This window comes from Callionymus lyra, chromosome 3 (assembly GCF_982586985.1).
Source record: "Callionymus lyra chromosome 3, fCalLyr1.hap1.1, whole genome shotgun sequence".
NCBI lineage: Eukaryota > Metazoa > Chordata > Actinopteri > Syngnathiformes > Callionymidae > Callionymus > Callionymus lyra.
Genome location: NC_141820.1, coordinates 26,057,470 through 26,084,871, shown reverse-complemented (window position 1 = coordinate 26,084,871; position 27,402 = coordinate 26,057,470). Strand labels below are relative to the sequence as shown.

The window sequence follows — 27,402 nt, the reverse complement described above, 5'->3', positions numbered from 1 at the left end:
AGTTGGAAAATGAGTGAAATTTACATTTTTGGTGAACCATCCCTTCAAGCATGCTATGAATCGTGACCACATGGGAAAACCACCATAAATCACCACACTGAATATCAACTGAACGTTTGCGCCACAGGTGGACCCACAAAGGGGATCAGAAGGATTTTTCAAGTGGTCATGTGTAAAAGGTGGCCAAGAGCCACTTCATCTTCAAGACCAGGTTTAACGACATTTAAACACCTTTTGTTCCGTCAGCCACTAGCGCCATTAAGTTTATCTCTACGCGGAGCCGCCAGATCGATCCCTACTGGACGTGCCTTCAGGCTTTTGCATGGTTTGTACTTTCTTTCAGATCACCCAGTTACAGCGAGAACACTTAAAAAGGAAAGTGGCAGCAACTGTCGAACCCTGACACAGGTTAGATAGACATGTCCAGTGGGGAGAAAAAGGTAAAGAAGCAGAGTGGACCGAGAACTGAGCCGAGACATCACAAACTCGTGCTGGGCTGAGGACAGAAAAATGTGGGGATATAAAAGGAATTGATCTTTAGTTGTGCTCTCATGGCAAGAGTGTACAATGCAATTTTCATTTCAGTAAATAACCAATGATGCTGGTGGTGAGGCCATATCCTGTTTACCTGCCTTGGGCAAAGAGTGAGTAGATAAAAAAAACAGAGACTCTCATCTCTTCATTTCATCAAAATAAGCATCTACAGTGTGAGTCAGTGTGTTGCGTTCGAATCTGCCTTTGTTGTAAAGCAAGTGTGTTGTCAAGGGAACCAACGGAGTGAACGAAGCTGCGATCCGAGCGCCATATTGACTAACTGGCCTTTTCAGGGCAAGAAATAAGCGCGATACCGGAATATTGTCGTGAATTGGGTCCCACAATGGGCAGTGTCAATATTTCTCTGAGCTCCAATTTATCTTGTCGGTCGATAAAAGTGGGGAATGAATGTGCATCTGTCAATCGCACATGTCATTACTCTGCACAGTTGGGTCCCAGTTAGCAACAGAATAGGATCAAACTCGGCATCAATAAAACAATGGGGGCCTGGAGACTTTTCCTCAGAGGGGATCATCAGAAATTCTGCTCACATATGGTGTGAGAAAGAAAGTAGGTTCATTTTCTAGAACAGAATAGATGTAGGCCACATTGTTGACTAGCTTCGCTTTGTTACTCGAAATACCTTGAATGAAAAACGCTTCTCATAAAATAAAAGTCCTACCTGCTGAATTCAAAATGCATAGATAATGCTTTGCGCAGATACATTTTAAATGACTTGCAGAAGAATTTAAACCAACACTACAGTTTTCTGTATTAATTGGAAATGCTTCAGTTAAGCCGTTCCATTTTTTCCCCTCACATCTTTACATTTCTGCCCATTTCCATCAGAAAACACTGATTACACATATCAATTAAAATCATCATGATTAAATACAAGAGTTCAAGCTGACTCACTTTTGCAATTATTGTGGTACTTCACTCGTTCTTTGCGTCAAATGCAGATTTTTAATTTAACGTATTTTTCTCCTTAAATAAAGTGAAGGCAACAGGGTGAAAAGAACAGAAAAACAGACTGAACTTCAGGGCAGTGAGTGTGGAAATATGAGTCATACAGAAAATAAGTGCCGATTTAAGTAGTGTTTGAGGAAATAAACTTTCTAGTTATCCAGCAATGTAAACCTTTGTTCTCTACTGGGATCCAATAATATTATATCAAGTTTCATTTTTTTTTTTTAAATGGATACCGAACATTTAAGAAAAGACAAATGTTTTAATTTGGAATGACGAGACACCAAGTAAAATTCTAAACTAAAACCTTCAACTTGATCAGCTATGATGGTTTTTTCCATTGCCTGTGGGATATATATGTATATTAAAGAGACAAAATATAGCAGTAGCTTATGTTAAAAAAAACTATACAAATTCAGAATAGAAAGTTGTCTCTACTCTGGAATTCCTTTGTGGGCAACACACAGAGATGCAGAAAGTTGAAGCTCCCGTAAGAATAAAGTGCCTTAGTATATTGAATCCCAAGCTGAATAAGTTGCTATGGTAACGTGGATGGAGACGCTGTTGCCTGGAAACTTTTGAAAGACATAATACAAAATAAAAATCTGAAACATTTCAGTGTTGTGTCGTTTTTTTCTTATATTCTTCACACCGACTGTTCAACTATGGTAAAATAATATGTTATTCATTTCACCAGTGTATGGTTAGAGAAGCACAAACCTCCTCTGAGACTTTAAAATAAAAGTATTCATGGTACTGGGTCACCGATGCTACTTGTGGTTTGCTCGACTTCAGTATGCGGTGAGTGTAAGAGAACCCACAGGGCACTTGCTGTCGCCACAGTCTGTTTGGGGGGGGAAACCACAACCTGCATTTTTCAAACTGTGTACTACTTGTTTGAGACACTGCTTATGTGGGCAAAAGAAGAAAAAAAAAAGTGTAAACCCAAACACCTATTTGAGTAGGAGCACTCCGAGAGAGATGAAGGGAAGCTGGAACGTGATTGTCAAGGGGAAGCACGACTGGTGTCACGGGCCTTTTGCCAAAATGATTCAAGCGTGATTGGAAATCAATGTTCCAGCATGGCTGCTGTGGAGAAAGCCAACACGGTGCTGCAGCACTGAAAAGAAAATAAGACACTGCTCCATTCTATGAGAGTTGTTGTGTGATGAATTTGTTCATCTAACCAACATGGATGTGGTTGAAGGAGATAAAAACAGTCGTCGTTATACAACTGTGAAATCTTTTGTGAATATCCATGAAAAAAAAAAAATACAAAAACAACCTCTGCAGGCGTTTACTAATGCTTGATTAAACACTCAGCAGGTTACTAAGAGGAGAGAAATGCTTTGTTAAGGTAGATATTAGCATGACTTCTGAGGTGCCTGGAAACATTGACACCAATAACCACAGTTGGGACTTGGTCATTCGTCATTCTTACCCCTTATAATTAAAACAGAAGGAACAAAACCAAAGACTAATTTTCTTGGTGTTAGTGGTCATAATGTTATCACCTGTCAAATTAATGTACAAATACGTCCTTCATAACTGTACAAAATAAGACAATTTAATACTGGTACGCTTTTAAACCTGACCACACCAACACAGTGTTTTGTCTTTTATATATTTAAGTCCTATGAACTTATCAGAGGCAATTAAAGCAGTCACACTGTTGTCTTATTCCTTCTTTATCAACACTACAATTAAGTCTCGTCTCAGGCTGACGCAGCCAAGATAAATGTATTGCGCGTGAAAAAGACTTCGACTCGCCTGCCTCCTTTTTAGAATGTACTTTTGAAGCTCCCCAAAAGCACAGAGAAAGTCAGCAGGAGAGACGGTGAACGGGTGTCAAATTGGATGAGAGGTGAAAATATATTCAAAAAGGAGACCTCAAAAACATAGAGATGACAGTGGAGTTCTGTTTACTCGCCTTTTTTTCTTCCTCCACTCTAAAATCTGTTCCGTGTCTTGAGTTTGAGTCGTGTGTGTCAGAGATTAACACCGCACACGGCGAGAAGAGAAGCAAAAAACAGGAGGATAAGAGGGAAACCGAGACAGAAAAACAAACATGCAAGGATGAAGAAAAAAACAAATATCAGACGCGTTTAAAAAATGCGGACTTTTGGACAAGCTGGGGAATTAAAATACGCATCTTTTCATACATTATATGGAGGAAGTAAATAGAGAGACTAGAAAAACATAAGAAAACAATGAGTGTCATCACAGCTAGAACCACAAATCAAATCGTATTCATACCATCTTGAGTTGTTAAAAAACACGTCGTAATCACAGACAATTCAGAGCCAGCATACAGAGATAGATAATTAAATGATAATTCCTGAATACATTTCAGAGCGACGCATCTTAACCTGCTTTCTCTATAGCTTGTTGTTGCAATTGCAGGGTAACGCACCACAGAAAACCATCCAAGCTCTTTTCACACATTATATTTAGTGAGTTTGGCTCTTATCAGTGTTTGCATGGCAAGTAAAGTAAAGCAGTCTCTGGAGAGAGAGGGTTGTATAATTTACAGGTGGTACAGCTAATATATCACACGTGTCTTGGAGCCCCCATTTTTTAAAAGTAAGCAACAAATCTTAAAATGTTGTTTTTGCGGAGGAGTGCGTTATCGGAGTGTTGTGTCTACTTGTGATGACGATGTGTATTGGCTCTTATTAGCCTAATTGGAAGATCAGGTATCAAGGAGACGTCTCAAGCACCTGGTCTTTGGCCTCATTATCTCACTCGGTCTCAGCTTTAAGGTCTCTAGTGATACACGAATCTCTGGATATATCTAAATACACTTTCATTACTTTTTGAACTATATGAGGGGAAAGTGAATTCAAGTGACATCTCGTCACTGTTTCACTCTCTTTTGGTTGAATTAATAAAATTTAAAGCCAAAATCAGCTTTAATTGCATATATATTTGCATGTTAGTTGTACATAAAATATCTAATTAATTTAAACACTTTATTTAAATATAAACCATAAAAGAAAACATTTTTTTTAAATGTTAAAGTGATTTGAAAGCCGCCACCAAGAAAATGAGAATTGGATTGGATATACTGTATAATCCAATATTGATACATTGCTGTTGAATATCAATGCAGTGGGGGAAAATATATAAAATTCCATATACAGGGTGTATCAATTTTATAGCACCCCTGTTGGCAACAACCCCTAACTTCGAGTGTAAAACTTGTCAAAAACAGCAACACAAGCATAATATACCCAAGTTATAAACAATTTTAACAATACTTGAGAAAAGATTTTGAAAACTGCCGCCAGTGAAAAATCCCAGACAACCAGAAATAATAAAGCCTTCATCTTTTGAATCGACAGCTATTGATATCGATCAAACCATCAGATCTACGTAATCACATCCAAGGACTACGGGACGTGCGACAATTGGACAAGGGGACAATTTCCCTTAAAAAGATGAGTCTGTCAATCATTATTTAATCGCAAAACACCTTTGTAGCCGTTTGTATTGACAGTGTAGTGTTTAGCGAGCCATTAACTCCCGTCTGTATTATCCCCGCTACATTTTTCACAGGCCGAAACATCCTTTCACCTAACCCACTGACCACCACTGACATTAACATGACAATTTAATACAAGACGACAATAAAGCCAGCGCAAATGGATCTTATGGAAAGTGGAACCAAAAGAGCGAGTGTGTGGCCTGGATAAGTGGTGGCAGGATTATAGCTACTTCCATCATGGCTTTGGTCCATTCACTGCTTCCCATAAAACCTATTAGCATGTGAATGAACAGGCACACAGTGGGGAGTTCTCTGAAGCTGAAATGCACTGATCCACTATCAGGTGAGCTTTCTGTGAATTGGCATGGTTTCTGTGTGTGTTCAACCATGTTTGTGCACTGTCTTTTTGCAGTTAAAAATGGATTTTTTAACGTGTAAATGCCATCTGTGGATGTCGAATGAGAATATTGCAGCAGGTACAAAGATACAAGGGGTGATAATAAGCGACTTACTTCTCTTTGCATCACCAGTTCTTTGGTGAACAGCATAGCCTCGTCGCTGAAGGGCTCGGCCACCTGCACACCCCCTGGCGTATTCCTGGAACTACGGGGACATTCGATGCCTAGAAGAAGGAACATTCAACGTTGTGACAGTAGCTCACTTAAGGACAAACATACAAAACTATTCTAAAAACAAGAAATTCTGACTTTTATGTCACGTATACGTTATGGCTGTGTGAGGACAACCTTGTTTTAATCAGTGTGAAACAACTTTCACCTCTAAGTGGTAGATAAATCTGCTTCCATAAGTCACCTCAAGATACTTTTCTCTACTTTTCATATTCATTTTGTGCGCTCGCTTTAATTAATTCATCCAAATGGATGAGAACTTGAGATCCATAGAGAGCAAAAGGAACAGTAGGAAGACACAGCGAGTCCGAGATCATTTGAAAATATTAATAGCAGGCCGGCACATGTCCCAGATCAGACTGAGGACACTATGGCTAGAAGGAAGCCAGAATTGAGAGATGTGATGGAAGCAAAAAAAAATAAAATAAAATGAGAAGCCATCACAGAGATGAAAGGGAGGGGAAATAGTGCACACTGTTGGCAAAAAAAAAAAAAAAAAAAGTCGAGCAAAGTAATTGCAGAGAGGGAGATATTTGAGCCCGTGCTTGGGTTGGCCGGAGCTCAGATAAGAGCTGCGCTTGTTCGCCATAATCCTCAAAAAGACGACTCAGGAATGTACTACACAAAGACCACTTTAATTATATTGATGGTACAGTGCAAGGTCTCAAAAGGCTTAGACAGAGCTGGCAAAGTAGACGAAAACATACCCAAAAAACATTAAACAAAATACAAAACCATGAATGGAAACATTAGTTTAACAACTGCTAGTGGTTTGTCTGATAGAAATGTCTTGTAAGAATTACAAGCCTTTAAAAAACATTGTCCTCCTCAAATAAAGTATATCATGGTAGGTTTTTAAACATATTTTTGTATGAAAATGTTGCATTATCACTATCTAGTTTAATCAAGATATAATGGCTGCGGAATTATCCAAAATGCAAGTGTTCTTTTGTGTCTTTTTCTAAAGATATCAAATCATCTGTTGGTTAAACATTTCTTTGAGGTTTCTTTGTAAGTTTTTACCAACCTATAAAATAACTTTTTCCTGCCAATTAATAAGTGAAACATCCCCAACTAGTCTTCTACCCGAATACAAATCACTGTGACTCACTTAACAAACTCTTAATGAAACTCTTCTCATCAGAATTTCCAAAGATTGCTGCCGTTTCCTGACTTTTGTGCAGAGGAATTTGGTTTGGTGGCCACAGTTCACCGCTTTTACACAGTGTATGGTTTTTCTTGATAGGGGGAAACCCTTGGGGATATTTAGTAATTTGAAATGAACATATTTAAGATCATTGGATCCAGGATTTCAGGTCCTATAAAAGTTCTTGAAGGCTGAAAGGAATATTATACATTATCATTAGTGCTTATTAAACATACTTGTACAGAAAAATACATAAAAACACTATTGCTTAAGAAAAGAATTTGCTTATATTTTATATAGCATTTATTAGGTATGCAAGAAAGTTATAAGTCGGACCCCATAGCCATTTTTCACCTCAAATATATTGAAAAAATGGATCTCCCAGCTGAACTATTATAGTAGAACTCTGGCGGGTTAGAGGTTCTGTTTGGTTTAATTTCCTTTCAAAAATATATTTCAGTTCTGTGTTTGGTCCCTCTCTCCGTAGCGTAAAAAGTAAGAGGTCATCACTTGGATATTAAGGTGGCGACTCAGAGATATTTCCCCTTCACTGACCTTTGGCTCTCGCGGTTGGTCTCGATATCATCCCAGTGTATCTACGGCATTTCAACAAAGCCGGGAAACAACTTCGCTAACACATTTTGACCTGCAATTCTTTGCACAGCTGACCGGGATAAACATCTGGGTCACAGTGCATAAAATCCACCACCTCGTTTGCTCCAAGGGACCTACAGGACATGAACTGATCGTTGCTGACAAACAGCACAGGATCATGTTGTTGCTTTAACTGGCCTGAGGGTCTTTGTGTTACATGTCAGGTCCCCAAAGACATCAATCATTGGGTTCGATTGAACGCCAGTGGCAGTTATCAATAACCATAATTCTTCTGTTTTTTTAATGCACACACGGAGCTTTCTTTGTCTTCGTCACAAAGCCGAATACAATTCAATATCCTCCCATTTCCTTTCAGAATTAAATTGTGTTCTTTTTGAACATTTCTACAAGTGTGTCCTAGTGCGAGAGGTAAGAATGAAACAAAGGCTGCCTGGAAAAAAAGAAACTTCCCGACCTGGAGAGCACTCTGGCTTTGTAAAACAATGGCTCACTACCGGGTTTTTGTTTCTTCAACAAATCCCATTTCTCTCATATAGCTTAAGAAATGTCCTCTCAATAAAAGCACTCGAGCTGAAAACAGGAACAGAATGTTCCAGCAGTTCACAGGAATCGAGCTAAATGTGTGAAAGAGAATGAAGCTGCATGTCAACACATCTTTATATTAGGCAGTGGAGCTGCTGTCGTGCCATGATTGTACAACCATTGAAAAGACACATACAAAGAGTAGATCTCTCTGACATGTCAAACAGTTAAGTGGTTTGTATAGTGCAAAATTGAATATGGGAAAAACTAGTCAATGTAAGCTGTTAGGCTTGGCAAAGGTGCCAGTATACCAGAATAATGCAGAGGAAAACCAGTAGTTATTTGAAGGATCTTTCCTCTGCTGCAACATACTTCATTCTCCTCATCGATCATTGATTAAATGCCCCAATAACAACTTTGTTCAGGACAGCTTAAGACAAACATTACAATACTACTTCTAGTCCCTTGCGACTTAAATCTATTTTTCCTACTGATGCAGATTATAAATGATAAGCTTTCTACGTTGTTTTCTTTTCAGTCTTAAATGTGAAAAAGATTTCACCATGTATTAACTTTTTTATAATAAGCAGATGGCAGTAAAATAATATTAAATTGAAAAACTGAAAGAGAGTGACTCAAAGTCTCGCATGATTGAAAACAAATTGAGTTTGTGGAAGTGGAAATGTAATGGCTTAAGTAATGCCGTTTAATTTCCGACAGAAAATGTACTAATAAAAAAAAACCAATCAACAATGAAGAGTTGGCAAATAAAGTAGTATTCATTCTGTGTCAAGACTTCAAGGATTTAAAATGTCCTTTTTATTGATCCGAGACAAGATATTTGAACAAGACCAATTATAACCTTTTTGTATCTCATGACTCGAATGTTTTGTCTTTGAACACACAGTAAAGGAGCTTAAAATTTGTACCACTTATTTTTAATTTACCTGTGACTTTAGCAAGTAGAATAGAAGTTACTCACCAGCAAGGAGAAAGGTGATGAGACAGGTTTCTTTAGGCATGTAGAGCTTCAAGCGGGAGCCACTGAAGACGTATTCTACTATTGCTTCCGAGCGACCTGCCCTCTGAAGGAATGGAAGGAACTGTTTGGCCTTCTGGGTGTCCTGGTAGGAAGAGGAAAAACAACTTTGTTCAAAGATTCTGGACCTTTTTTAAAAAAGAATAGAGTCCCGAAAAATGAGTATGTGTACCGAACTGTGACAGGAAGTTCGAGTCGGACCGCAATATTGTCAATCTTGAAGGCACAATCGTTATTATCTCTGCGTTCCTTTCCGTTAACATCAGTCTAACTTTTATTGGAAATCTCTCTGTATAATTGTTGACATCCATAATCTTCGTTCCATATATTATCCTAAACATTGGCATATTTTTAGGTCACCATTACAAGATGACTTTTAATCGGTTTTCATTTGAGATAAACATTAGGCGAGACACATAGGGGTCTTGTATCTAAGATAAACTCTAAATAATTGTATTTTAAACTTACAGGAAGCTAAAATTAAGTCATTATTTGTTTATTTTATCTTGTTATTTGTAACTTAAGCATGAGAAAGCTTTCCCTATAATCATATTAGTTGCAAGTATTGTTCTTTACATGGTTTTCAAATGTTTCCAAATATATAATCTCAAAATGTTATTCCATCATAAACCTCAATTAAGAAGCAACCATTTCATGGATTAACTGTGTTCTTCAGCCCAAGCCATCTGGTTCCTGGTTCCCAAGGGGAATAAATACTAATAATTTGGCGTTAAACATGCAAAGTGAGCACTCTTTGCTTTTTAAACAACTTCCATCAGAAGCCAGTTAAGTAGGCAGAGATGAACGTCCTTTATCGTGGTGTACACAAACACAAGTCAGCAGTGGGAGTCAAACACTTGACATAGTGAGCGAAGGGTCCTTGTCGCATGAACTCCACCCACATGAATGGGAGGCTCCATTAGCAAACATCCTGCAGTCCACAAAAACAGATTTACAGGACCTGCAGTGTGCGAGTGGGCTGTGAAGTCTAACTTGGTGCAGTAAAAAAGGAGCCTGTGAGGGGAGAGGACTTGATTATGCAACCTTTGGAGGTACGAGGTGAGTCAAGTACTTTAAACACTCTCCTCCCACTACCTCCGTTTAGCTCCTACATCACACATTTGTATCGCCGCTATTTTTGATTGCATCCCACTAAAATGTACATAATCTCTGTCAACAGACCGACTGCAGGAGGTTGATGTAAGCGTGTACTTTGGAGTGTGGGGTATGGCCGTGGAGTTACACTTGTACACATGCACGAGGATATTCGAGGTTATTTAATTTACAGATGCTCGTGATAAGATGAACACAAAGCACAGCAGGATAAATGTTAGGACTTCCAACATTCCTTGTGAGAACAGATCTCATGTGCATGTGCTTTCAATCTCTACAGCTGAGAGGCAAATTCTTACTATTAACCTAGTTTCTAAGATTCAAAATTGACTAGAAAGGGAAGTGGTGAATTTAACTTTAAGATCTTGAATGATGAAAACAATAAAAGGTAGGATTGGTGCAAGCAACTATGTTCATGGGTTTGTTCAATGCTACCTGGACAACCCCAAAAAAACACTTTAACCTCATATGGAAACAAGAATATTGACATAATCTCTGGGACCACGTGGTTTCATTCTACATATTTAAAATGAAAGAAACTAAGCTGATAAATATTTTTTACATCAAGATGTTAACCGCTTTTGACTTTCAATTAAGTAAAGGTGTACTGCAAGTCTATTTTATAATTTTTATCTTTTATAAAGGACTTTACTCAGAAACACTTTCGCCATTCAAAGGATTATTTCTCATTGTTCTTTTCATACAAAACACATGCAATTTCTTTGAACTCACTGACTTTCAACAAAGGGTAAAAAGAGTGAAACCTAGTAAATCACTTTCATTCTTGCATCACGACATTCCTGTGATCAATATTTTTTTTTACTGTCCAATATGAAGGTCATAATTTACCAAGGTATTATGCCAAGAAACGTTTCTGTCTTTGGACAGTGAACTGGCCATTAGCCATCATATGTCAGACTCATGACATGTCATTTCAGAAAATGTGTATTGACTGTGCTTTTGCGTAGTATTTGAAATGTAAAAAGTTATTAATTATTAATTTTATACATTTACAGTATGACATGAGCCAGGAAAGAAACAAATAAGAGGGTAAAAACCTGGCACATAATACTGTATTCCATCTACATATGATTCAGCCACTTTTAAATGAACAGACCGAAAAAGAACAAGAATCCCATTAATTTAAGCAAATGTCCCTCTTGAGTCGACAAGCACTACACGAGAGCTCAAGCAAGCGAGACAATGAGGCACTAATGTTTCCAAAGTTCAATTCTGAGTCGTTCAGAGCAGACCATCTAGTGGATTACTAAAATGTAAAAGAGGTGGCTGGGCAACATAAAGAGCTGCATATGTGATTATCAGTTGGGAAAGTAAGAGCTGCTTCTGGCCTCTTCACTTTGAAAATGCCATCAAGTTTAGACTTCATTGTGATAAGTGTATACACGCGTTGTGCATGTCTGGAAAGACACAAAACACCTGAGCTGAGGTTAACTTGGCATGTCAGAAAAGAGAAAACACGGTAGGAAGTATCTTAATGACAGAATGCGTCAATCACTTCAATTGAGGGTTGGAGATACAAGTTCTTCTGTAATTGCCACTTCATTACATTTCCTTTGTTTCCAACCACTGATCTCACTTTCTTTGTTCTGTAAATGCTCTAACAAGTGAGGTCTCGTCAGTCTGTCTGCCTGCGACAGGCTTTTTAAAATCTTTTCTCTTGATTACAGTAACTATTGTCCGTATGTTTAACAATTGAATAAAGATTGCTTGGGAATTGAGTAAAGTGGATCAATATTGTTGTTCATCCGTGTTTCTGCATCATTTTGTGTCATTTTACATCAAATTGCTTTCATTTTATCTCTTCACTCATTTACCGCTTTGTTGATACTTAGAGAAAACGGCTTAAAAAAAAAAAAGAAAATCAGATGAAAGTGCCAACACGGCTGTGTTGGTACATTAAGTTGGAAGGCTCTAAAGTGCCGCCATGAGTTCATAAACACCAAGACTGCTTATGAGACTTTCAGGGGCTTCATTTTCCATCGGTGGGTGCGTCAAATCAGGTTTAATGAGGTCAATAATGCCTTTAGCATGGTCAGGTGCACACACACAAAATCACGCATGTTCTGAGAAACACGGCTGTTCCGACCATCATGCTCTAGAACGGAAGATCTCTTAATGGGGTTGGTAGTATTTAGGGCTCCTTTTTGTCTAAAAATAAGACATTTTTCTATCCAATAAATGTTGGAATCGGATGTTTCCAGTCAATCTAAAACAATGGTTTTGAGAATGATGTTGACATTTTGTAAAAATAAATAAATAAAAGTACTTACACCAGAGATATCAGCCACTCTGTGAATTGGAATTTCCTTCTTGCTGTGCAGTCCCTTTCCATTCTTGATCGCCCTGCAATCAAGTATTTAACGTCATTTCCATTTCACTTCAAAACAAAATCATCCATGTGTTTGCTTAACAGAATGGGGCATTAAAAAGACCGGGTTTTTTATGCGGGAGGGGCAGCCAATGAGGCTTGTGTGGTCAAGAAGTTCATGTATCTGCTGTTAAGACTCAGCTGGAACCACCATGGTAAGATACTTTTCTTCACTTGGGGACTCTATCTTTTTATATGAATGGGGCGAATGCAGAAGAACGGTTAGAAGAAGGTGAAATGGAGAGGCATGAGTTGCTCCCTAAGAGCAGTCCAGAGCTTTAACAATGATGACTGGAGCTGGTGATCACTGCCTGAAAAAGCCTGGAGGACAGTAAGACATGAAGATGACCTCTGGAGGGATAACGCCCCCTCTGGCAAGTGAAGGATAAAGCCTGTGCATTTATGCGCACATGCAAGTGTGCACTGAATCGCCAGGAGGAGCTTCCTTGAGGGCAGTCAGAACTAAAAATAAAACCTCCGCTATAGACAGAAACCTCCTCATCAACTCTAATAAGACCCCACCAGGGACAGATGAAGAGAGCGAGAAAGAAGGGGGCCGGGATGGGAGGAGTGAAGAGGGCCAAAGGAGGACAGAATCGGAACAATGTTGCAATAATAAGGATCTGATAGGGAAAAATATGATGACAAAAATAACAAGGGGGGGGGGCATAGTTTAGAGGTGTAGATTAGTGGGGTTGTAGCTAGAGGGGTTGCTGGTTTAGCTCCAGATGTATACAAGTAGTTGTGATCCTGAGCAAGACACTAAGCCATGGAGTTCTATGTAGCATTGTGCTGATACGATTCATCACATGAAAGTATTCGTACAAATATAAAGGAGCTGAATGAATCTGGCAAAAAATGTTCTTCAACAGGGCAAATTATCAATCCGTAAATTATCTCATGTGTGATACTGCTTACTATGTGGTCTTTGCATTCTTTGGTACTCAGTCGACTCCCTTTTAAATGGATCTAGAACCAAGTATCCGCCATGTACAGCAGCTAAAAAAGGGGTGTTGTGTGTAGCAGTGCGTGGCAGAATGATCCTCACCGTGCCTCTGCGGCGAGCAGCTCGTCGTAGTGGGAGGAGCGCTGGTCGTCATCCTGTCTGTATCTGATGACCGTAGCCAGTCCTTTACTGACCAGAGCCTCTGCGATGTTACTGCAGAGAGAACAAAAAAAAACATGAGGGCGTAATTGACCAACACCCCAGACAAATCCCCCCCCCAACCAATCCATAATGGCGAGCTCTTTAACAGAGCAAGTTGAAAATGTTACGGACAAAAAACGTCTAAAAAGACTCAATACGATCGGCGTCCACTACAGAGCTAATAAGGTTCCCCCTGTCATGTGGAGATTTTGAAAAGGTTATGAAAAAAAAAAAAGAGCTGCTGCAAAGTTTAAATTGTGGTTGGACACCGTGTCTGTCCTCACAATGACGACATTTAGCATCCACTTTAACTGAAGGAGATAAACAAGTTCTCTTTAGTTTAAACACACTTTGGGTGATGGAAAGAGGAACATATGGGTCTAGATCTAGGGCTGCAAAATGAATTGGAGAAAAAAAATAGTAGGCGACAAACTATGTAACCCATTGTCGAGTAACTCTCGTGCCGGTCAATAACACTCATTTTGCCACCGCAAATAGTGAGACCACTTATTTTTGAACATGCACACAGTGAAGCTCGACTCATAGTACCGTAAATTTTAGTGTGAAACTGTTCTTATTTTAAGAGTTTGTGAGTCGGTGAAAAATATAATTTTGTATTTAGGAGTAACACATTTATGCACTTAGTGAAGTTTTATATAACCAACCAGTAAACAAAAAAAAAGTTGATTGGTCTATTTAAGAACAATCTAAAGTTTAAAATAAAAATGTATGCCTTTGTAGTTTACATTTTAAAAACAAGGATGAGAGTATTACTACAATGTAATTAACTACATATTATCACCTTTCAAACATCAGTGTCTGTACATACTTGGCCATTTCTTTTATTCATGTTTTATGTACAGTATATAAAAAAGGGCATAATAACAACACATTATAACAAAACAATATCTAATTTTTAAATAATAAAATGGGATGTTAAAATTTTAAAAGGAAAAACGTAGTTTATTAAAAGAAAGTAAAAACCCATTAGTGACTCCTTTAAGAAACATCTTAAAACATTTTTATTTGTTCAGGCTTTTCCTTGATTTTCTAGAACTCTGTGTTGTTCTCAGTATTATCTTGACCTTTAAGGTATATACTTTTTGAGTATCGTTTTGATTGTTTAAGCGCTTTGTGACCCTGGTCTGGAAAAGCGCTATATAAATACGAATTACTTACTTACTTATTATTGAAACCATGAGATTTTATTGAAACAGGATTTTTTTTTTTTTTTAAATTGTAGCTGCAGTGTTTTTTTACTTACATGCCCCCGATGGTGACCGTGGCACAGGTGCGTTCAGAGAAGGCGGGGGTGCTTTCACCTGGACCAGTAGCTGCTCTGATGTAGTCCACCGTCACGTTGACCTGTGTTTATAATAGAAGAAAAAAGTTGACACAGAAATCCCTACACGCAGCAGAAACAACATGATGGCAACAGCAGATCTGCTTATAATTAATGTTGAGGATGTTTTGACTCCTGTGTGCATGTGTGTGTGCGTGCATGTGTGTGTGTGTGTGTGTGTGCGCTGCAATAAGTTTTCAAGGTCACCTCTAGTCAGAGTGAATCACATCAGCCAGAACTGTAGAACTCCCAAGAGGACCAGGACGTACAAACACAGAGACAGGACACAAATGGCAGCACACTATGTGCCCCCCCCCCCCACCCCCCTACCCAGCTCCCCAGGGGACACGTCGCCACCCAACCGGCCCTGAAGATGCCATTTTGTCAATCAGCACAGTGTCAACGCACATATACAGGCGTGTGATGGGGAAAGCCTGCTCCCCGGGCCAGACACACTGTGACGGTGCCAACAGCAGGAATGCAGCTGCACACAAAGTAGGCAGTTTAGGAGCGACGCCCCTGTCAGGCAAGTTAGGAGGGGGCGCAGATATGAGTCGCGCAGGAGAAAGTGGGTCAAAGAGAGAGGAAGCGCATCACAGGACGACCACAAGGACATGGAGCGAGACTCAAAACAAGACTGAAGGTCCACCATATAACAGGACTGTTAGGGCGTCTTCAGTTAGTGATGACAATCATTCAATCTACACAACATGATACGCCATTAACCTTTGGGTCATCTCAGGGTCAAGGTGACCCAGTGGGCCGAAAACAAATGCGTTTGCGGTAACCCTTGTTTTTCCTAAGACGAGGGTTAACGACGACATAATATAGTAGACAATTCAAGGTATAGTCATGACACAGACTGTTGTTATTGGTCAGCTGTTAGAAGTGCAAAGAGAGGAGTTGAGGTGCAAAAACACGTGAGGGACATTTACTTGTTTATTCTGTAATGCCACCATTTAAAAAAAATGTTATGTTGTGTTAACATCGGCAATAAAAGTTTCTGATTTCAAAGCCTCGGCATCCATGCCTGCTTATAAATAACAACCTTCTTGAGAGACACGTATACTAATGTCTTTTTACTTTAATTGCTAAAGCAATAGACCACGGTAATGCAGTATATATGCATGGTGCCTGCCAGGCGAGTATAAATGTAATGTATAAAAAGAGCCGGCAAGGACTATTATTATAGAGAAAATGTGTCAAGCATTCAAGAAAATAGCTAGTCATGCTCAACAAAATGTTTTAGTAGATGCCATTAAGTTGGACCAGAGCGGGAGTGGGAGTCTTCTCGATTAAACAAGGAGACAGATTATAAACTTGACTAGGCGTTGTTGGATTAAAGCAATTCGAGTTCCATTCTCCACGGACCATCAAACCGACGCACTGATAAGCCAAAGCCATCTTTAAGACATGCTATAGGAGGAAGGTTGAAGTACAGCCGATCGAAATGGAAATTACGTGCGTGTCGTTTTTAAAATTAAAGGTAACCTTTGTACTCATGAAGCAAACAAACTCTTTTGAGGAACTGAAGATACATTTTTGGGAATATGGAATTAACGGCTAAAACACAAAGGCTTATTTAAGAAACATCCCTTGGTATAAGGGGGGTCACACAAATGAAAATAAAAACTGCACCCATTACTAAAAATATTTAAAAAGTCTCAATCAATAAACGTGAATATTTTCTATGAGGCGTTTTTTAAAAATAAAAATGTAAAAATGCAATAGAAAAACACGGTATTGCAAAATCATAGTATATGAATCGAAAAATGTATAAATATAGTCTCACACATGTTGGATTTTGAACAGTGGATGGAATACGTTTGTGTAAGATAAAACTTCAAGTCAATTTATTGACTCAACAAACACATTAATGGGGTAAAAAAGTACTTTTAAAAATGGACATAGATGGACAACCCAGGAGAAGTAGACTAATAATAGCTCAAAATGTTTAGGCTAGGTGCAAAGCATGTAGTCAAATATCTGCTCTTTACAATATTCTCAAATTCCATACATTGCCCCGTCACAGAATGCACGCTCGGATGCACAGCAATGAGAAGGCAAATCTAACGGTACTACAAAAGCAGCTGTATAACAGGAGACACTTTGAGCATTGCAGGATTAGCTGAATGTGCTCAACTCTGATAAGTGGCTTAATGCAACATTTTCATTGGACTTTTTTTTCTGCTGAGGCTGAGACCCAGGCGCACAAGAAGCACTACTTATAAAGTTAGCCAAATCAAGCTTTTCGGGATTATGTCACTGTGCAGCCTCTGCCATTTCAATACATGTAGGGATATGAAGAAGGGTAGAGAGAGATATAAATGCAAAGAAGCTGAGAAGTTGGGTATCAACAACAGCATGTCAGCGTGATACCCCATCTAATAAACACCCTAAAAATGGGACACCCAATAGGACAGAGATGTGGGGACCTGTTGTACGAACCCTATACAAGCAAGCTATACTAGCTTGACGGAAACACACAAAAGACCAATGCCTGCCTCAAGATGAAACTTGATATTACTTGATATTTCAAAGCTACAATGATGATATTTTCATACAAAATATTTGCTGCCTAAGACTATCAATAGCAAAGCAGGAAAGAAAGTTTCTTGTACAAATGTCCTGTTTGGGATCAATCAACCAACCATGACTGTTGTTCCAGTTTGTAACAGTGAAAAAGTTAAAAGAAAACGTACATTAATAGTCCTAATAAATGCCTTGAACATTTTCTAATCAGCCAATTCTTTTACGCAAATTATAACAATAAAAGGAATTCATTTTACAATTACTTATAGCAAAAGGCATATCAAAATTGACAGGCAAAAAACCAACTTTATTTCCCAGCAAACTAATATTTTAGGAATATCGGGGAAACACTTGCAGTATCATTATACTCCCATAGAGAAGCACCATTTTACAGTTTTATGCCAGAGGACAGTGAGAGTAATGTAAACCTTGGCAATGACTTTCCATTCAGAGGATGCCAGTGTGTTTCAAAGGTTAATTCTGTCCCATGGCAAACCAGTCTGTAACGTTGTTAAATTAACCTCATTACAACATGTTGCGACATTATTCACGTAATAAAAAGTAAACAAATGACAGGCCTTCAAAACTGACAGTAGAGCCATAGCTTCAGAAGATGGAAAACACAATAAAATGCATCAGTCAGATTAGATGGGAAACGAAAAATTGAAAATAATAATGTGAACGTCATGAAATGAGCAGGATAGCACCAGTTTAGTCACATCTGTAAAATGACACCTCAGCGATGCAGACTGACAGTAAGTAGGTCAGCTTCACTTTGGATTTGCTTATGCACTTACCTGCATCAAACTCAACTAGGCCAAGGTAACACACATTTTAAAATAAGCCTCAAGTGTGAAAATTATATCTGCCAATAAATATTGGAAGCCAGACATTATCAAGGAGCTGTTCTCAGCAGTCCTGATGCTGTGGATACTCCACCATGTTCAGAGCCGTGTGCGTTTATGTGTAGCAGACTGAGGCATCATTTCAGTCAAAAATCTCCATTAATCCTCATCAATAGGCCTGATAATAATAGAGCTTTGCACATCCCATTTCCATTATCCATCACCACATTATAAAACACTCGCTCTAAACTCTTGTCATAACATTGATGCGTCTATGAACCCAATGAACCACAACTTTTTGGCTTATTATTTTCTCCTCAAACTCGAAACAACAAATAAAACAATATTGTTCACTTTTCTGGAAATGAAGCACAAAGAGGCAGCTCACGGCTAATGTTTCCGCCACTGAAGGAACGTTAATGAGGATGATTAAAAAAGGACTGTAAAAGCCACTGGGAACAGAAGATAAAATAACACTTTCGGTTCTTCTCAGCGGCACCAGGAACTTTTGGCTATGAGTGGGTGTGTGTTTCCTCATTTACCCGGAAACACTTAAACAATCGTGAACAATTAACAAATGATAGACTAATGAGTGAGTTTGCTCCATCTCTCGAAGACAATTGTTCTGGTAACCGAAATCTGAATGGAGTTTCCAGAGACGCAAATGCAATTGTTTTGTTCTCATTTCTTACGGCCAGAGTACATTCATTGACAAAAACAAAACTTCTGACGCCTTTAGCCTTTTTTAGTGACATGTACAAGTGCTTAGAACTGTTTTCTGTATTTTGAGACATTCACCTCCTTATAGTTGTTCTACTTTATTAATTAAGGATAAGGATTGTAGACTCTAATTAGTAACAAGTACCCGAAAGACAAAACAAATGTATAATACATAATTATGATTCAAGAACAAGCCTGTGTTGTTCCCCGACCAACTCAAAATACCCGTTTGGAATGGGATGTGACGAGGGATTGTTAATCAGAGACTCCTTTAAATTCAATCAATGGAGAAACAGATGTGCCGAGGGCTCTTCAGTCCCGTCCTGCGCTGGATTTGTTGAAATCAAGGGAGCCCCGAGGCGCCGCTACCCAGTAGATCGTTCCAAACGGAAGAAGAAAATCAACAGTGCTTGTTTAAAGAGTGCATTCTTGGGGCTGACACCAAGCTTCCTGCTGTCTACACCTGAGTAACTACAATACACATGACGGATAGAAGGGGAAGTCATGGAGCTGCTCACAAGCTCACCAGGTGTTTACATTTGTAAAGGTGCCTGATTTGTGTCTTTGTTTCTTTTAGTGGGCTTCACTTCAAAACAAGCCTTCATGTTTGCCTTTATCAAGAAGTATTTGGACAAAAAAATAAATGCTGTAAAATGCGTTCCAAACAATCCCACATACATAAATAAGTAAATTCATAGTATGTTCATGTCTCATCCCAATTGAAGAGTTTTCATCAAATACTTGTTACCAAGTAGGAACATGTTAATTTAAGTTACATTCTTGAATACGTCAATATAGTGTCATTATGTGTGGATGTAAGGCGACAAACATTGTGTGACATAAAAGTACCTTCTTTCCGATCAGCTTCTTTCTCAGGAACTCGCGGGCTTCAAACATGTAGGGGATGTCATAGAGTGGACGGAAGCGTTTATCTTTGTCTTTGTTCTTTTCCTGGATAAAAACATGAAAAAAAATGACATATTTAACAGAAATGTATGATACAAACTTCAGAGTTGGATAAAATTGCTCTGCGTGTAACACATGATAACAGTGTTTGTACAAATATTTAAACAAAAATCACCGCTAAAGAAATTGACAAAAGTGAAGAAGAAATAAACTATTGAAGGTAAAACTAGGCACAGCAAAAACGAATGACCACCAGTTAACAAAAAATAATCTCAATGTTAAAAACCAGACGTGGAAGAAACTGACACTGCGATGTGTACGATAATTACTACACAGCTGCACACCAAAATACTTCCCATAATACACACACAACACTCTATGAGGGGAGCTCCACAAATGGAACCAATTTGAATTTTCAAGAGGACACTGGCAATGAAGAAACCATCTCAGACATGGTGAGTGGCAGGTGCATTCGTAACATTGGGGGAAAACAACTAATCCAAATCAGGCTGGTAGCAAACTTTTACGAGCCTGATTTGAAATCGTCTTTCATTCAGAGCCAAAATAAAGTTATATATTGTTTAACTATCTTAGCAAAGAGTGCTGGAAATATTGAAGATCCATATTGATTTAGGAAGGAAGCAGGAGAAAAACTGAAAACTTTATGAAATGGCATACAATCAATATTTTTTCAACTTTCAAGTTATTCTTGATTTATTGATTTATTCAACTCTGTTTCTTTGGGTTACTAGATAATAGTTTTGAGATTTCTTTGATCGTGCAAAGCCATCATTAACAATACTCTTGTTGTTGCAACGCTGTGAGTAGACTCAGCATCCCGGGTTCAATTCCCAATGGGGTTATTGCTTTTTACCCTGAACCATCACAATGTTTGAATCATGAAAGTTGCTTTATATCACAAAAAAGAACATTTTATATAACCATTTGAAGTTAGCTCTTTTGCCTCCACTTGTGCTTTTCTAGTTTTATATAAACACATCACATTTTTGTCAAGATGCATTAACACTAAAATCCAGCTAAACCTTTAAACACGGTGGATATACTGTGATACGCGTTGTGCGAACCAGCCATTACCCATCGACAACTCGGTTGATTGACAAGTGGTCATTTGTCCTCGATAAGAATAATTTGCGCCTTCACGTATTGAGTCACCATCCATGATGGATACGTTTTATATTCCAATTGAATGGAAAACATGGGCTCCTTTAACTTTGAAGAAAACCCAGTAACGTTTGAGTTTAATAGCTTTTCATGTTTTCCCTCCTTTGCGACTCTTTTGCCCCTGTCACAGTACAATTTCAGTCATGGAGTCAGCACTGCATAAAGCTCTGAGGTGAGTTAATCTCACACATGGCCAGCGGAAATGTGCATGGCTCGGCCAAGTACGACTGGCCTCCATTTCGTGTCAGCCGGGGCTTATTGTTGGGGTCTCTAATACCCTTAAGTGCTGTCAGAATTACAGGGCCTTTAAGAACCATTAAGAAACTGCATTACATAGGATGGGTTTGAATGCATCGCCGGGACTTATGACATCCGGTTGACATTCTGTTCTTTTCTTGGAGAATTTTTGATTGTTAATGCTGTTTTTTCCAGAGGGGTGGAGTGTAGAATTCTAACAGAAAGATTGAAAAAAAAAAAAAGGGACAATCAGTCTGAACTAATAAGGTGTTTCATGGTGAAAAGTGAACCATGCAGCTGAGGGCAAAGCGTGTAAATGTCAGCACTCTATGCCAATTAGGCACATGGAGTCGAGAAACAGTGGAGGAGGACAAAAGGTACGACTGCCCCCCCCACACCTTCAACAAGACCTGGGTGGAATATATGGAGAGAGAATGTAAGATGATGCGTTGAACCTGCCACTTACAGAAGAAAGAGTCGCAAAGACGATGTTAACTCGAGTGAAATAAATGAAAAGAAAAAAAAACCTTTGAAAGACCAGTCTGGGGTCTGAACCTTTTGCTATTGAATTGAAACATAATTTCATAAATATTTAAGAGCTGCAGAGGCTTTTTTTTTACTGGAATGCTAAATGTGTAATAGAATTGGATGCATCCGGATGATTGCAGAATAATTTCCTCCTTCCAAACTTAGTTGCAAAGTGTGCACATTTCTTATGGGTTTTTTTTTTTTCAGTTGGAATATTTTTCCGCTGTGTAGCATGAGTCATTTTGAAGAGCGGAGGCACATTATGTCGCTTGATTGTGTCCTCGCTGGATAATTGCAAGCAGGTGCCATGATTAAGCTTGTACGCCAAAACGCTTTTGATTACAAAGTCAAAGTTTTATCCCAAACATCATAGTGATGGAACAGCGGTCTTGGCGCCGCACTAATTTCTAAATCATTGAGGTTTAAACCAAGCATCGCGTCCTTTATGGTTACGAGACACTTGTCGTGTACGCTGATGAGAGGAAGCGGTGACACGGCACTTTGTTCTCAGGGTTGATAAGATACTTTTGGATGTTCTACAGAAATCCCTCCAGCCAAGAAAAAGCTACTGTTCTGGTTCCAAGAGCAAGGGTGTCAAACTCCATAAGACTGGGCCGGACAACATTTATTTTCATTAAACAAGGACACCGAAATGTCCAGACAGAATGTGATATCAGTCTCGCTTTTTTAATCCTAAAGTACAAAGCTTTGCCTTTTGGTTTTTCTCACAACAAAATCTCTACAAATTTGCTTTCCATTCATCTGAATTAGTTCCTTTTTTTGAAGTTTATTTGTGGATACTTAATGCCTAACCTGGAAAACACAACGCTTGTACACTGATTTCTACAAACAATGTACGGAGATAGATTCTGAATTAGCCCTTATATTCTATTTTAAGTAGCCACATTTCTCTGATGATCGCTACCTGAAGACCTTTAAAATAGTAGTAGTCACCTGAACAGGTGTGGCTTTTCATGCATACCTAGTGGAATCTTTTTGCCTTATTAATGGGGTCGGGACCATCAGTTGTGTTGTGCATAAATCAGGCCGATTCATTCCTATGAGACTCCCTTAGAGTTAATTTTAAAGTAAAGAGAAAGGAGTGGCCGTCATTACTTGAAGAAACTTAGATCTGTGAGTTCGAAAAATTGCAAAAACAATGAGCCCAGAAAGTGTCTCTGAACTTTTAGCTGTACTGCAAATCCAAAGACTTAAAGTATGAAAATAAAAATATCTGTAATTGTCACCTAATCTTATATAAAAGCAATGAAGAATACTTTCAAAATGACACATTTATGTTGACGGTATCATCCGTTTACAGAAGCAACATACATCTGCATCACTGTCATTTTTAGCACAGTGTTTAAGGAAACTTCCGTCATGAGATCTTTGCGTAAAGAGCAGAGTCACTTTGATGTCTTAACCATGACCTCATAACTGCAGTTTGTTCTCACTGCCCTCAGGGGGAGTTCTGTTCTATTTGGGGTAAATTTCCTTCATTCCACATTACCCTCTACTGCTGAGGAATCATCTATGACTTGAGCAGAGTTAAGACACAAGCTGGAATGTACAGTGGCGCTGCAAGGGTCTGACTGGGTAGAAACTTGTGCTGGCAAGCTTGAGAGGAGATAATCATAACCCTGGAATCCTTTTTTTTTGTTACTTTATTCATTTGATTAATGAAGCATTTACTTCCACTACGGCATGCAAACCCCTGGTTATAAAAAGATCAATGTAAAAATACAACTTTAGATCAAATCTGCGTTTGATCTAAATATAGGATCAAACGCAGATGTTAATTGAAATTTTACTGTTTACTGTTACTTAATAATGCTCGTCTTTTGCAGAAAGATAAATTGGAGTTCTTCCTGGAGATTGTGAAATTTCCAAGTTAAATTTGCAGAGTAAGTCATAAAAACACAGACTAGTGCAAACAAAAACACTCGCCTGCAGAGGCTGGAGGAGTAGGCAGGGCTTTGTGAAGTAGTGTGTAGTCAAGTCTTTTTTATTGTGTTGCCTTACATAAGTGCAGTTATTTGACCCCTCATCGTAGTCCATCACAAGAATCCTTACGAGTCTTTAAATTATGGAAACGAACGCATGAATCACGCCGCAAGAGGAACAAATACGGCACTGATGTGCGACTATTATCAGAGCGCGGACGCTAAAAATGATTTCATATGAAGCGTGTTAGTCACCAAGATGCACCGACATCCATCGTGACTATTGATGCTGTGCTGATCCTGCTACACAAAATAGAGGAAACAGATAATGAGGAAAAAGAGGGAGGACCAGAGGACAATAAATCCGGTCTTAACTCCCAAGCTGAACATAACCCAGCAAAAACATGGGGAGTCGGGTAGAGATTGGGGGATACTGGCTCCGTTTACAGGCACCAGTTAGATTTTATTATTACCATTAATAAAATAAATAAATAAAAACATGACACAGCCATAAAACAGCAACGAGTATAATTACATCAGTGTGCCGTTTCAATTAACCTTAAACTTTTGCTCTTCGCCTTTTATTATTCAGGTTTTCTGCTGATTGATATTTCCTATTTCAAAAGTGTTTTCGTTGATCTGATAGGACTTGAAAAGGTTCCCAATACTAAAGTATAATTACCGTAACATTAGTTGTTTTTTTCATGTTTAAGTGTGAGACTTAAACATGATCAAAGACACAGAACAAGACTCAAACTACCCTCTTAAATCTCTTTCAGGAGGTTTATTATCTTTTAGATATGATGAACCTTGAAAGAGTTCAAGCAATATATTATAATATATAATAATTATTTTGGAGTTAAAGGACCAAGATGCTACTTTAATGAAGTGTTACTTTAAAGCAAACTCTTTGGCCATATCCATTTTTTGTCCGTACATATGTTTGCAAAACAAATTAGGCCTCATATGTTGTGTCAGATTCTCCCCTTAATCTCTTGGTGACTTTAAAAAGTATCTTAATACTTCATATAAAGAAGAGTATCGATGAAAAAAAAAACAGCTATAGATTTCTACCACACAAGTGATCCAAGCATTACAGAAAATATGAGATAATAACCAAGTCAAAATGTTACATACATCGTCACTAGTAATATTTTCAAGCCTACATGTGGTGTTGTAAAGGCAGAGATGGGTATTATTAACTTGTTAGTACACCACAAGATACATATGAAACTAACAGCTGGGATAAAGACTTGAGTAAGATTAACAAATAAATAAATGACTGGCATTCATTGTGTCAAACCACTCACAATCCACTCTTGTTGGATTTGATAATGGAGCATTTAGCTCATAAACATCGTGATTGTGTCGCAGCAGTCAGTCAATGGAAGCAAGGAGAAACGGTTAAGTGGCATGTAGAAAAGGCAGTAGAAGAGTTGGGTTGGTACCAACTGTCACAGTACATCAGAGCACAGCTACACTGCATCTGACCTCAGTAACCGCAAACGGCGCACAAGCAGAAACAAACACATCGACTCGCTTGCAGAAAGCATCCTCAAACAGTGCGCACGGAGCTAATGACAACTTGTACAAAAGAAATCCTGCAGACACCGAGCCTCGTCTGTCACGATGGTAACAGAGATTTCATCCAGACAGACACATTTCTATTCATGCGCACAAACCACACAAAACCATTTGCCGATATTCACTATGGCGTCTCGTCTGTGTACACTACCCTTCTGAGGCTTTGTGACGCTGTGGTTTGGGTAAAGGTGGCTCGCTGGTGACAGTGTTGGACGAGAGGATGTCACATCCGCAGAGACCTCTCAGTCACTTGACCCAAAGGTACAATGACATGTCCATCATATTGAGAATGAAGCTGCCATTTTATCATTGCTGCCTTGATAGAAAAACATTTGCAAGCAAAAAGCAATTTCCGTTTTTTATCGTTCCATGGATGGCCTTAAGTGAGCGTTTCACCCATGATTTTGCCATTGAGTGACAGGTCCGATCTCACCTAACTGGTATTGACTGTCACTAGAGAAAGGATTTATTTAGAGGCAAACCCAAGATTCAAAAGAAGTTTATCTGATTTAAAAGGGACATCTATAAATTAGTTAAATATGTTCTGCCTCTAAGCTCAGAGTGCAACATGTGTTTGTCTTCGGGTATGAAAAAATAATCCAACCCAGGTATTGGGTCCAGCTAAAAAAGAAAAACGTTTCATCTGATGTAATTTTGCTTATCATGCTAGCAATACAACTGCAGGACGGTCATGAATCATGATTTTTTATTTATTTTTAAATAAACATGTAAACATATTCTTCCTCTATCCCAGTTCCTTCTTCCCGTTGACCTTTTTCTCCCTTCCTGCCGATCAAAGCAGAAGACCGTTCAAGTCTGGTTCTGCCTGTTAAACAGAAGTTTTTCCCTGCCACTCTCACCCATTATGATATGCTGGAACCCATTTTTCTCTTATCTTAAGTGTTATTTAAACTGTTAGGGAATTGAGAAAGCTCTTAAATGCAATGGGATATTTAAAAAAAAAATGGGATTAAAACTTCAGAAATTAGATTTTAGATGAATACGTTAAGTGCAAGGAAACGGTCTACTTTCTTTGAATTGACTTAAAAAGTGTTATTTATATTCACAGTACGGTGTAAAAAGGCATAATGTAATTCACAAGCCTTTGATTTCAGTTTGGTAGAATGACCAATTCGTCCATACGATAATCCCTCCATGTTTGATTTGGGCAGGATCTAAACACGTCTCAGGAAAAGGAGGTAGGGAGAAGACGGCGAAGGAAAAAATAAAACCGGTCGTCCACCTCACGCTGCAGTGCTGCATATACTGGGTGTGTGAGGGCGTCTCAACGCTTTGTTGCATGAGAGCCAAGTACAGGGGCGCCACCAAGTGGTTACAGGTCGGACAGTGAGGAACGCAAGGACGAGCTTTTTTTCTAGAGAATCTGCTCCGAGAGGTAGAAATGGCGTAGATTTAGATCCTTTTTAAAAAGCCAAGAAGGATTCAGGACTTGTGGTCTAACGCAAAGAAAGTTTAAGCAAAGAAAATGGTAGAGAAAAAAAAAGGGTGGCTCAAGCTCTTACCTCTCCTTCATTCCTAGGGGGTCGGATGCTGGACAAATGGATGGTTTTGTAATCACCAGAGTTCAGTTTCACCACCATGGCGTCAGCGTTGACCACCTGCATTACCTGCAAGAGAAATGGAATGGAATGGGCCCAGTGATTTCACACAAGACACCCTGGGAGGGGCAGCTACCAAGAAAAGTTACATATTTAGCACACTTTAAAACTGAAGCGAGGTAGAATTAATAAACGGAAAAAAATGTGTTAGGAGAAAGGGCATAGAATAAAAGGTCAAAAGAAAAGGCTCCAGACTCATTTGTGTTTTTTACTTGGGTCACTCTGACCCTTAATTGAATATTTCCTTAACCTCTTTTCATTCAAAGATTTACTTTGATTTATACTGTTTTTTCCATTAACTAAATGACACAAAAGGTGGTTCACTTCACAGTCGCATTCCGAGTTCGGTCGACAGGTTTCATTTTTCTTGCAC

The 27,402-nt window shown here is 38.7% G+C and overlaps 1 protein-coding gene across 1 annotated transcript in view; it reads right to left on the bottom strand.

Moving 5' to 3' along the window:
• Nucleotides 1–27,402, bottom strand: part of snd1 (staphylococcal nuclease and tudor domain containing 1) — a 123,156-nt gene that overhangs the window by 80,560 nt on the left and 15,194 nt on the right. The window contains exons 11-17 of the mRNA XM_087787301.1: nucleotides 26,934–27,038; nucleotides 19,880–19,981; nucleotides 14,856–14,956; nucleotides 13,493–13,603; nucleotides 12,347–12,419; nucleotides 8,886–9,027; nucleotides 5,503–5,612 (exon numbers count right to left, since the gene is read on the bottom strand). Coding sequence (XP_087643427.1) covers nucleotides 5,503–5,612; nucleotides 8,886–9,027; nucleotides 12,347–12,419; nucleotides 13,493–13,603; nucleotides 14,856–14,956; nucleotides 19,880–19,981; nucleotides 26,934–27,038 — 744 coding nt within the window. The remainder of the gene's footprint in view (nucleotides 1–5,502; nucleotides 5,613–8,885; nucleotides 9,028–12,346; nucleotides 12,420–13,492; nucleotides 13,604–14,855; nucleotides 14,957–19,879; nucleotides 19,982–26,933; nucleotides 27,039–27,402) is intronic.